Raw genomic sequence first — 11,845 nt, 5'->3', positions numbered from 1 at the left:
AAATTGTGGATTCCAGAATTAAAACGTTGGCTACAAAGGAAGACAGAAATAAATGAACAAAAATAGGGAATTAGATTTCATATGATGTAACAAAAATGTTGAATGACTGTCAAAAACCAGCAATGTCATGACCAAGCTGGAGCTGGACCATAACACAACATAGAAAATTGTAGATGAAAAATGTCTACAAATAAAATATAGAAAATGATACAAGGGATCCAGGATGACATGTAAATAATTAAAACTAGTGATCACCGGGCAATGATTTGGGAAAAGCTATGTGGCCACATTATGGTCAGCCATAATTTGGTTTAATAGATAAAAGAACCGGTTAGTTTATAAGTTCCGGTTCAACTAAAATTTTTCTTACTCTTATGCCCCTATAATATAAAATGCACTTTAAATTTATATTCCTATTTTTATCCTGCCAACTTGCTCAAAAGGGGCGCTTCTTTTTTTCCATTTTCAAATTCCCTCGCCCCTACCATTGTATTCATTCCCTCTGTTTTTTCATTTTCAAATTCTCTCATCCCTTCACTTCCAATCCCTCCCACATATTCCTTGCCTCTCAAATCTTCTTTCACTTTTTTTGTTTTCTTTAAAAATTGTAAATACTAGATTTTATACTATAAGTTTATACAAAATTGTCAATTTTCTATAAGTTTATGCAAAATTGTCAATTGTTACATTTTATTTATTTATACTATAAGTTTATATAAAAGCCAAAATGAGTCCATATTTGTTTTTTTTTTGGGTTCATTCTTCCTTATGCCCAGCTTATTCTATTTTATCCTGTGGATTCTAAGCCGCAACAATACATTATACATATATGCTTTAGAACAAACAGCCAAAAATTATTGAACTTTTGGTCATAAAATTTAAAGAAAAACAAATGCTCATGCTTGTAATTTAGCACTAACTTAATCATAAATATCAATTAACATTATTTTAATCCAGCAAATTTATAAATTGAATCAATTATCTCCAATTGAACAATTTGATATAAGATTCAATTAAAATTCCTAATTTTAATATACGATCAAAGATCAATTGAAATGAGTGCATCAAATTAATCTAATATTTGATTAAGTTATTAAATCTAAAATTTTTCCGTAAATCTTAACATTCATTGATACAACTGGATATAAGATAACTTGAATATATGATGAAACCGAATGCTCATATGAATTTAATGTATAACTTGTTCAGTTAAGTAACTTAAATCTAATACTACTAAACATAATTGTTTAATTAAATATATATTTAATTAACTTGTTCAACTAAATATAATATTTAACTAAATAATTCACTGAATGAAAGATTAAAGTATCTTCAATTGTCCAATTAATTCTAATGGTCAACTTAATATTCGACTGAATCTAAATTCAAATAATTATTGAATTTTTTTCATCCTAGAATTGAGTTTAATATTCGTCTCGGTTTTTGAATTGAGTATATAAAATAAAGTTTAAGCAAGCCTAAAACCAATTAAATAAAAATTTGATCGTTGTTAATTTTAATATAAGAAAATAAATATATCAATCATTAAATTATTTTCTCCAAACTATTTAATCAGTCAAAACATTATATTGATATTAGTTGTGGGTTAGATAGCATTTAAGGTGTGATTGAGTTATATAATTACAGAATAGATAGATTAATCATCTAATTATTCTTATCCAACTATTTAATTTATAAAAATTTATAATGAGGTTTAAGTTTGATTACATTATAATTTAATGGTGGTTCAATTTTAATATCTCAATATAGAGAGATTAATTATTGAATTTTTCTTGTCTAATAATTGAATCTAATATTTAACTGGGTTGTTGAATTGAGTAATCCTTCTGTCCTAAGGAATATGATCTATTTTTCAGATGATACAAGATTTTATGCCATTTTATTTTGTATGTTATGTGGAGAAAATAAAGTAGAGATAAAGTTATTTCTATTTTTAGTAATGAATCATTTTGGGCAGGACAAACCAAAAAGAATACTGGATCGTCTTTAGGATTATAAGAAAAATAAAAGTTTAAACAAGCCTAAAATTAATTAAATAAAATTTGGATGTTGTTAATTTTTAATATATAAGAAAATAAATAGATCAATTATGAAATTATTCTCGCCAAACTTGTTGATAAAATAACATTTTGAATGTGAGTAAGTTCTATTTTTGCAAAACAATTAACCATTGAATTATTCTTATCCACCTATTTAATTTAGTAAGGTTTATAATGAGATTTAAATTTGATTAAATAATAATTTAAAGGTGGTTCAGTTTTCAAATATCACAAAATAGATGAATTAATTATTGAATTTTTTTCTTGTATGAGAATTAAATCTAATATTGACTAGGTTATTTAATTGAGTGTAAGATAAAATGAAAGTTAAAACAAGCCTAAAATCAATTCATTTGTTCAATTTAATCTAAAATTATTTAAGAATTTTAAATATTCTATTTAATCTAATATTATTAATAATAGAAATTCTAAACTTAATTCATAATTTTCAATCGAATCAAATATCAATTAGAATACTCAAATGTTAAATCGAGACAAAGTTCACTAATACCATCTTTCAAGATTGATTTCACATGCAATATTTAGTCCTTATGAGTTTAATACCAATTCATTCTATAGGTGAATTTACAGTAAAAAAAATACTAATCCACATATCAAATATTTGGTGTATTATGTTGTAGCAACAAAAAAAATACATTAATAAATACAATTACGGATACTATATTTTATTCTAAGACAACTCAATTCTAAATTAATATATATATATATATATATATATTATTCTATTTTTAAGCTTATCATTCATTATTTATTTTAAGAATACTCATTCCGAATGAAGAACATTATTTTTTATATTCTATTTTTTGTTTACATTTTCATTATGAACTATATTCTTTTTTGGGGCTTTATTCATATTTTTTTATTAATCCATTATTTTTTTGTCAAGCTGATTGTACCATAATTAAGCTTTATTAGGGCGTGTAATGCCATGTACATGAGAGAATATAGATCACATTTTCATGGATTAAATTTCACTAATAAGTGGTAGCTATAATACGCCTTTATACTTGTATTAATGTATGGGCATTTAATAAGAAAATCAATTAATTATGGTCTGCTTTGATTCAAATTCCAACATGAGACTATTAAATACGTGTCTTAATTCAAAATTTGAAATATGTGAATTCTCTCTCATTAGCGTGAAACGAGATAAAGGGATTAAGGAAATTAGAAAAACAAAAATAAGATTAAGGATATATATGTAATTTTCATTTATCCACTAACTCTAACTAATATTTTATTTAATAACTAACACTTAAAGTTACTAATTTAGCCTTGTATGGCTGGCCATAATGTGGCCATTTAGCACCACTCCAATGATTTGATGATGTCCGAGTCACCTATAACACACACACAACGATCGATAATATCAGAAACCAGTGCAGTGTTCAATTGATGTATTGTTAGAAGCAACAAGAAGACAAGCAATACCAGGATCAACAATGCTGAGGCATGAAACACGGAAGTACTTCCCACAAGCAGTTCCCAAGTCGACATTGTCTGGAAATTCACAACATACACAACATATTTTTTTAAGTGTCAGATTAAACTAGTTATCAATTGCAAGATAATCCATGTTCATTATCCTACACAAGCATTATTAAAGAAATCAGTAGCATTATTGGAAAGTATCCTGATTCAAACTTGATTAAAATTCATAGTCTTAGAACACATGTTTGTTATATCACCAGCAACGTGTAATCAAAGAAACTATATATACATCCCCTAGCTATGATTTGTCAGCTACTTCCATTTCATTGAGGCACTCCCTATTGCTGTTCTACATTTGTTTAGATTAATTTTGGTATATAATTTAGTTAAGGGTTAATGTTTTGGTGTTCTTTCAAAGTTTGAATATCCCAAAATTCCACTAGATTTATGCCTCCAAAATAAAGGAATGATTTAACCGACCATTTGCACCAACAAATAAACAATGAAAATCCACAAGCAAATCTAAGAAGGCGGCACGGGAATAAGGATAAACGCCCAAATTGGATCCAAAATCAGCACTTACTTCCGTTGTAATGGTGAACTCCGATCTTCGCGAGCATCGCATAGTATTCAATCTCCGATTTCCTCAAAGGCGGGCAATTGTTCGAGATCAAGATCAACTTACCTACGAAAATTTCAGGAAATTAAAAACTTAAAAAATCCTCTTCACGATACAGTTTATTCAGCAGGGCAATGAGAGAAATCTAACGAACAAAGGGAGAATTACCTTTGGAGTTGCGTAGGGTTTTGAGCACGGTCTTGTATCCGAGCGTGTACTTGCCGCTCTTCATGACAAGAGCGAGCCTGTTGTTGATGCTCTCATGAGTCTTCTTCTGGAGAAGAGAAATGAATCAGCGAAACGAGGAATTAGCTATAGACTTCGTATGATTTTAGGAATTGATAAAACTACGAAGATAGAATGATAAATCTGTGAAGATAGAATGATAGTTCTATGAAGATAGAATGATAGAGTCGATTGGAGAAACCGTGAGAGAGAACTTGGGAGAAAATATGAGATATTATTCATTGAATTCAAAATGTATACAAAGACACCTTATATACTTGGTGTTGAATCTAACTAACAAAGGACTTAACAAATAAACTGAAATCTAACTAACTCCAGCTGCCAACCAACTAACTGAAGCATTAGCCTCTTCTGCATGGAATGTGCTCGTGTGTGTGAGGATGCATGGGAGGCTGCATGCACGTGATGTAGATGCGGCTGTGTGCATGAATGTTGTGCATGGATGTTGTTGTTCTGATAGGCCCCCTCAAGATGGACCGTACAGAGTTTTAAAGTCCATCTTGATCAACAAGTTGTGAAAAGGAGCAGCAGCTAAGGGCTTTGTGAATATGTCAGAAAATTGATTGTTGTTGTGAACATGGATGGTTTGTATCACTCCTTCAAGAATTTTATCACGAACAGTGTGGCAATCGATCTCGATATGCTTTGTGCTCTCATGGAAAACCGGATTAGAGCTAATGTGAACAACAGCCTGGCTATCACAATACAAGGGAACCGGTTGTTTCATCTCTATGCCGAAATCCTTAAGTAGAGCAATTATCCAAACTATCTCACAACAAGCGAGGGCCATGGACCTGTATTCAGCTTCAGCAGAGGACCTTGAGACAGTATGTTGTTTCTTTGATCTCCAAGAAATCAAAGAAGTGCCAATAAATAAGCAAAAACCAGAGATGGAGCGTCTGGTGTCTGGGCATCCAGCCCAATCAGCATCAGAGAAGATGCTAGGAGAGATGTCTGCTTGAGCTGAATAGAATAAGCCATGACCAATTGTCCCTTTTAGATATCTAAGAACCCTTTCAGCAGCAAGAGAGTGATCTAAGCAGGGTTTGGATAGGAATTGGCTTAGTTTATTTACAGCAAATGTGATGTCAGGTCTTGTGATACAAAGATAAACCAGCCTTCCAATGAGTCTTCTGTAAGCCGTGGGATCATCAAGTGGAGGTCCTGCATCCATTTGTAGCTGCTTGATGGAATCCATGGGGGTAGAGGCAGGTTTGCATCCAAGCAAACCAGCATCAAACACAAGATCTAAGGCATATTTATGCTGAGAAATGAAGATCCCAGTGTTGTTTCTAGCAATTTCAATGCCTAGAAAATATTTAGGATAGCCTAAGTCCTTGAATTTGAAGTGATTGGTAAGGAAGAATTTAAACTCAGAAATCATGCTCTCTTCACTACTGGCTACTAAGATATCATCCACATATATGACAATACCAAAGAAATGGCTGGTTGGAGATTGTCTGTAGAAGAAAGAATGATCTGAAGGAGATTGAGTCAGACCAAACCCAGATAGAACTTGAGAGAACTTCAGGTACCACTGCCTGGAGGCTTGTTTAAGACCATATAAGGACTTTTTCAATCGACAAACAAGTTGTCCAGATCCAGGTGGAGGATCATCAACAACTAGACCAGGGGGCAAGGTCATATAGATTTCTTCTTCCAAATCTCCATATAGGAATGCATTATTAATATCCAGGTGTGCCAAGGTCCAACCCTTAATAGCGGCAAGAGAAAGCATGAGTTTGACAGTAGTGAGTTTGGCTACAGGAGAAAAGGTATCATGATAATCAACACCAGCATGTTGAGTGAAACCTTTTGCAACCAAACGAGCTTTGTATCTTTCCACAGTATCATCTGCTTTAAACTTGATTTTGTATACCCATTTGCATGAGATAGGGACTTTACCCGGAGGTAGATAAGTGATCAACCAAGTATTGTTTCTAATCAAAGCTTGCAGCTCTTCTTGCATTGCCAGAACCCATTCTGAGCTTTGAGATGCTTTTTTGTAGGTAGAGGGTTCATTTAGTGTGGAGAGTAGGATGATGAATTGGAGGTAAGGCTGAGATAATTTTGAAAGAGAGAAGTAAGATGAGATTGGGTATTTTGAGGATGTGGTGACTGAATTACATAAGTAATCAGTGAGATGAGAAGGAGTTTTGAGTAATCTGCCAGACTTGGAGAGATAAGAAGTGTGAGGATTCTGAGGAATATGATCAGTATGAGGTGGATGATGTAGAGAGCTGAAAGGATCAGAATGAGACTGAGAGGGAAAATTGGAGTGAGGCTGAGATGAGAATGGAAAATCATATTCATGGAATGAGACATTTCTGCTGATAAAAATCTCATTAGTGTCTATATCCATGACTTTATATCCTTTGAAACCAGAGGGATAGCCAATGAAGACACATTTGATGGCTCTAGGTGAGAATTTATGGTTGCTTCTGTCAAGTGTGGATGCAAAACAAAGACATCCAAAGGTTTTGAGATTGGAATAAGAGGGTGGCTTTTTGAATAGAGCTTGAAAAGGTGTTGTATTATCTAGAAGAACAGAGGATGGGGTTCTATTGATAAGAAATGATGCTGTGAGGATACACTCTCCCCAAAAAGAAATAGGTAAGTGAGACTGAAAGAGGAGGTTGCGCTACATTGAGAAGATGTTGGTGTTTTCTTTCAACCCTTGCATTTTGTTGTGGGGTTTCCACACAAGAATGCTGAGCTATAGTACCATAAGATGAGAGAAGAGTGTGGAGATTAAACTCAGGTGCGTTGTCACTTCTCATGATTTTAATTTTCTTGGAAAACTGAGTGTGAATGGTAGCAAAGAACTGAGTTAATACAGGTTGGACTTCAGACTTTTGTGTGAGGAGGAAAGTCCATACAAATCTTGAAAAGTCGTCCACTATGGTTAGAAAGTACTGAAAATTATCATGTGTGGGGGTGGAGAAAGGCCCCCATACATCACAGTGGATCATATCAAAAGGCTCAGAGGATGTATATGTGGAAACAGGAAAGGGGAGCTTCTTTTGCTTAGCAATGGGACATATTTGACAAGAAGACAGATGTGAGTTTGAAGGAGACAATATATTGGATAAGAGTTTCAATTTATTGAGTGAGGGATGCCCCAAACGTTGATGCCAAAGATCAAGACTTACAACTGAATAACAAAAGCAGATTTCAAAAGTGGTATTACATCAGTATTGGAACAAGGCGGGGATACATTTGTGGTGTTGCTAGAAGACTCTGGGAACTCAAAGATGTATAAATTCCCAACACGATTACCCCTCCCAATCACTGTCCCCAGTGAAGCTTCCTGAATTTGGAAGTTATTGTGAGTAAAGATAACAGTGCAATCAGAATTGTGAGTGAGTGCACTAACGGATATCAGATTGAATGAGAAGGATGGTACATGAAGAACTGATGATAAGGTGATGAGAGAAGTGAGCTTCACAGTACCTAGATGAGTGACAGGTGCTGTGTTTCCATTTGGAAGATTGACAGAGGCATTTGAGATTGGTGTGGCTGAATTGAGAAGAGATTGATCGAAGCAAACATGGTGGGTAGCACCTGTATCTAGAATCCATGTAGATGAAGTAGAACATGATGAAGTTATGGAGTTTATGGAAGGAGAGAAGAAAACAGTACCAGAGAAGTTGTTGGAGACAAGAGGATTGGCTGAGGATGGAGCTGAAAGATCAGATACTGGTGTGTTGGCTGATGGAGGTGGATTGTTGAGTTTCTGACTTTGTAAGAGGATGATGAGCTGTTGATATTGATCAATACTTGGTAGATTAGCAGTGTCTTCAACAAAATTCACAAAACGCTGCTGATGAGAACTTGAATTTCCAGCAAATCTAGAGGAATTGGAGTTTGAATTTCCAGAAAAACCAGTAGAATGTGGAGTAGATTTTCCCTTTCCTCAGCCAAATCCAGGTGGAAAACCGTGGAGAATAAAACATTTCTCAACTGGATGGTTTGTTCTACCACAGTGAGAGCATAGAAACTTGTTCAAACCTCTGCCGAATGAAAAAGAAGCTGCATTGGCATAGGGTAGTTCACTAGTGGTAGGTGGAATCCGAGTAGATGTAGAGGATGATGATGAATTTCCATCAATTGATCTCTGTCTTTCTTCCTGAATAACCAATGAAAAAACCTTAGATAGAGAAGGTAAAGGAATCATGGATAGAAGATGAGATCTCAGTTGAGAAAAGGAAGCATTCAAGCCGATGAGAAATTGCATAGTGCATTCATTCTCTTGGTGTTGGCTCCATTTTGAAGTACTTTCACAAGTGCATCTGTTGCATGAGCACCAAGAGGTAGGTTGAGTATTCTTATATTCATCCCATAGTATGCGAAGATTGGTGAAGTAAGTAGAGACATCCGACGATCCTTGAGAGAGTGTCATTAGCTGTTGTCGAAGCTGGTAGATCCTAGCAGAGTCAGCGATGGAGAAGCGCTCCTTTAAATCGAACCAAATTGCATAAGCATCGTCGAGGTACATGATGCTGGAGCAGATTTGTGTAGAGAGGGAATTGCGGAGCCATGAAGTAACCATACTGTTGCATCGGATCCACGGATGATAAAGAAGATCGTCTCGAGCTGGCCTGAGGATGCATCCATCGACGAAGACGAGTTTATTTTTGGCAAGGAGAGCCGTGCTAAAGGCTCTGCTCCAAGTTGCATAGTTGGAACCAGTAAGCTGTTGTGGAACCAGATTAATGCCAGGATTGCCAGGATTGTCGCTCCGAGTTTATTTGAGGAACACGATTTCGATTGGCCATTGATGAACTGGAGATAAGATCTGGAAAAACAGGAGCTCAAGACGTCGAGGATGAACGGATTAGAGAGAAGATCTGATTCAGATCAGAGAAGCGGAAGCAATTTTGTCACTGATACCATGATGAAACTATGAAGATAGAATGATAAATCTGTGAAGATAGAATGATAGTTCTGTGAAGATAGAATGATAGTTCTATGGAGATAGAATAATAGAGTCGATTGGAGAAACCGTGAGAGAGAACTTGGGAGAAAATATGAGATATTATTCATTGAATTCAAAATGTATACAAAGACACCTTATATACTTGGTGTTGAATCTAACTAACAAAGGACTTAACAAATAAACTGAAATCTAACTAACTCCAGCTGTCAACTAACTAACTAACTGAAGCATTAGCCTCTTCTGCATGGAATGTGCTCGTGTGTGTTAGGATGCATGGGAGGCTGCATGGACGTGATGTAGATGCGGCTGTGTGCATGAATGTTGTGCATGGATGTTGTTGTTCTGATAGGAATTAAGAACGAAAATATGGAATTATCATCCGAAATCGGAGAGAATCGTACGGTCTTCTTGGCGGCCACCATTGTCGATGAGTCTGCGGCGAAGACGAAACAGAAACCCTAAATCGGCACTGAGTGATACAGATATAAGTGGGGTTGAAGGGTTTAATTTTTACTGTGTAACTTTTGGAAGTTTCAGTTTCGGTCCTCAATGTTTTGGAAATTACGCAATAGCCTGAGATATTCGAATTATTCAACAATAATTATAATAATAAATAGGTCATTATTTTGAAGATAAGATAAAAATATATATCAATCCCTAACTTTTTAAGTTGTTAACTCTCTCATCAACAAGATGACATTAATATGTCAACACATAACTTTGTTGACATTTCAATATATTGTGTTGACAATATGGGTTGACATTTTATTGTTTTCGTATTAACATTTTTAATACATAGCGTTGATGAGTTAGCAAAATTAACAACTTAAAGAGTTTATGAATCATATATTTTAAAAGGTAAATATTTCTGAGGGTCTCTGGTCTAGCAGACAATAAGAAGATAAATACTTCTTTCATCTCATGTTACTTGAGTCGTATTCCATTTTGGGTAGTCCCAAGTTACTTGATTGATTTCTCTTTTTAGCTAAAAATAAAACATTTAATCACAACTACTTTATTCTTTTTTTTACTTTACTCTCCCTTTTCTCTCTTACTTTACTCTCTCATTTACTTTATTTTACTTTATTTAACTCACTAAATACAACTTTCTTAAATTCTGTGTCGAAAAGAAACACCTCAAGTAACGTGGGACGAAGGGAGTAAATGCTTATGAAATTCTGATAGCCAAAGAAAACCATAAGCTTAGGAAAATAACAAAAACATAGCCAACCACACATTTTCTACATGTACCTCTAGAAAACAGTAAATTTTACTACATTTTAAAGAAATCCTCTTCCTTAAAAGAATGCCCCAATATAAACGCCCATGACAAGATCTAGAGAAAAACAACCATACTCATATAATCAGCTACCCTCCATTTGGAGCAATTCAGCTCAATTCAACAACAAATAACATAGACTTAACAACAACTTCTTTGGCATAGTTACATATGTCATATGTGAATGATATCTTGGTAGCAAGCAAACAGTGATCTTAAGACAATTGATGAATTTAAGAAATTTTTGGAGAGCATTTCAAGTTCAAGGATCTTAAAATGGGAATATTTGTATCTCAAAGGAGATATGCCATTGATTTAGTATCTGATGCTGGTCTTTAGGGCTACAACCCTCATCTATACCAATTTATGGATTCTTTTAGGTAGTTGCAACAAGATGCAGGAGCATCACTTGCTAAGCCTGCAAAATATAAAAGGTTGATAGGGAAGTTGCTATATTTGTGCATCACTAGGCCTAGTACAACTTTTGTTGTTCACAAACTGAGTCAGTTCTTGGCTAGTTAAGCCTTGTGAGGAACATATGATTGCTGCTGAAAAAGTGATTGAAATATTTGAAGGGTACACTTGGGCATGGCTTGTTTTATTCATGCAGATCTTTATCTACACTTATTTCTCAGATATTGATTAGGCAGCTTGTCCAAATACTAGAAGTTCTATGACAAGTTTTTGCATGTTCTTGGGATCATCTCTTATCTCATGGAGAGCAAAGAAGCAACATACTGTACTAGGTCATATGTAGAGGCAGAATATAGAGCAATGGTTCAAGCTTGTTGTGAGGTCATTTAATTAGATGATAGCATTGCTAGAAGATTTTGGGTTTGAGAGAGATAAGTCGGTCCCATGTATTGTGACAATCAAGCGGCTGTGCATATAAGCTCAAATCTAGTGTTTCATTAGAGAACCAAAGACATGGAGATTGATTGTCATATAGTTCGCGAGAAATACTTGGAGGAAAATATCAAGCCAGTGCATATTAAAATAATCTTCAACTTGCTATTTACTAGCCACTGGGAGCGGGTGCATTTTAAGAGATATTGTACAAGATGAACTTCACCTCTATATATCGTCCATCTAGAAGGGAGATGTTGAAACCGTCGATCTAACTGATCATAACTAAAGAAGATGAAGCAATGAAGCTTGAAGGAATTAGTTAGTTAGTTAAGTAGTTAGTGAGTTTTATACACTACATAAAGGTGTATTGATAGTACCTCTGTTGTCATTCATTCAATTCA

The 11,845-nt window shown here is 34.5% G+C and overlaps 1 protein-coding gene across 1 annotated transcript; it reads right to left on the bottom strand.

The window, feature by feature from the left end:
• Window positions 1-222: 222 nt before the first annotated feature.
• LOC121764702 (60S ribosomal protein L30-like) lies at window positions 223-9,764 on the bottom strand. The gene is made up of 6 exons (XM_042160718.1): window positions 9,718-9,764; window positions 4,300-4,405; window positions 4,096-4,197; window positions 3,513-3,581; window positions 3,403-3,421; window positions 223-266 (listed from the first exon to the last, which is right to left on the bottom strand). Exons 1-6 carry the CDS (start codon window positions 9,736-9,738, stop codon window positions 245-247), a joined length of 339 nt encoding a protein of 112 aa, XP_042016652.1. The 5' UTR covers window positions 9,739-9,764; the 3' UTR covers window positions 223-244.
• Window positions 9,765-11,845: the final 2,081 nt, after the last annotated feature.

The sequence above is a fragment of the Salvia splendens genome, chromosome 14, assembly GCF_004379255.2.
Source record: "Salvia splendens isolate huo1 chromosome 14, SspV2, whole genome shotgun sequence".
In the NCBI taxonomy this organism is placed as follows: Eukaryota; Viridiplantae; Streptophyta; class Magnoliopsida; order Lamiales; family Lamiaceae; genus Salvia; species Salvia splendens.
This window is presented reverse-complemented; position numbering and strand designations above follow the sequence as displayed.

Coding starts and splice junctions, on each gene's coding strand:
- LOC121764702 (XM_042160718.1), bottom strand. CDS start 9,738: ATGGTGGCCGCCAAGAAGACC. Junction 4,198..4,299: donor AACCCTACGCAACTCCAAAG/GTAATTCTCCCT, acceptor AAATTTTCGTAG/GTAAGTTGATCTTGATCTCG. Junction 3,582..4,095: donor AGTTCACCATTACAACGGAA/GTAAGTGCTGAT, acceptor GTGAATTTCCAG/ACAATGTCGACTTGGGAACT.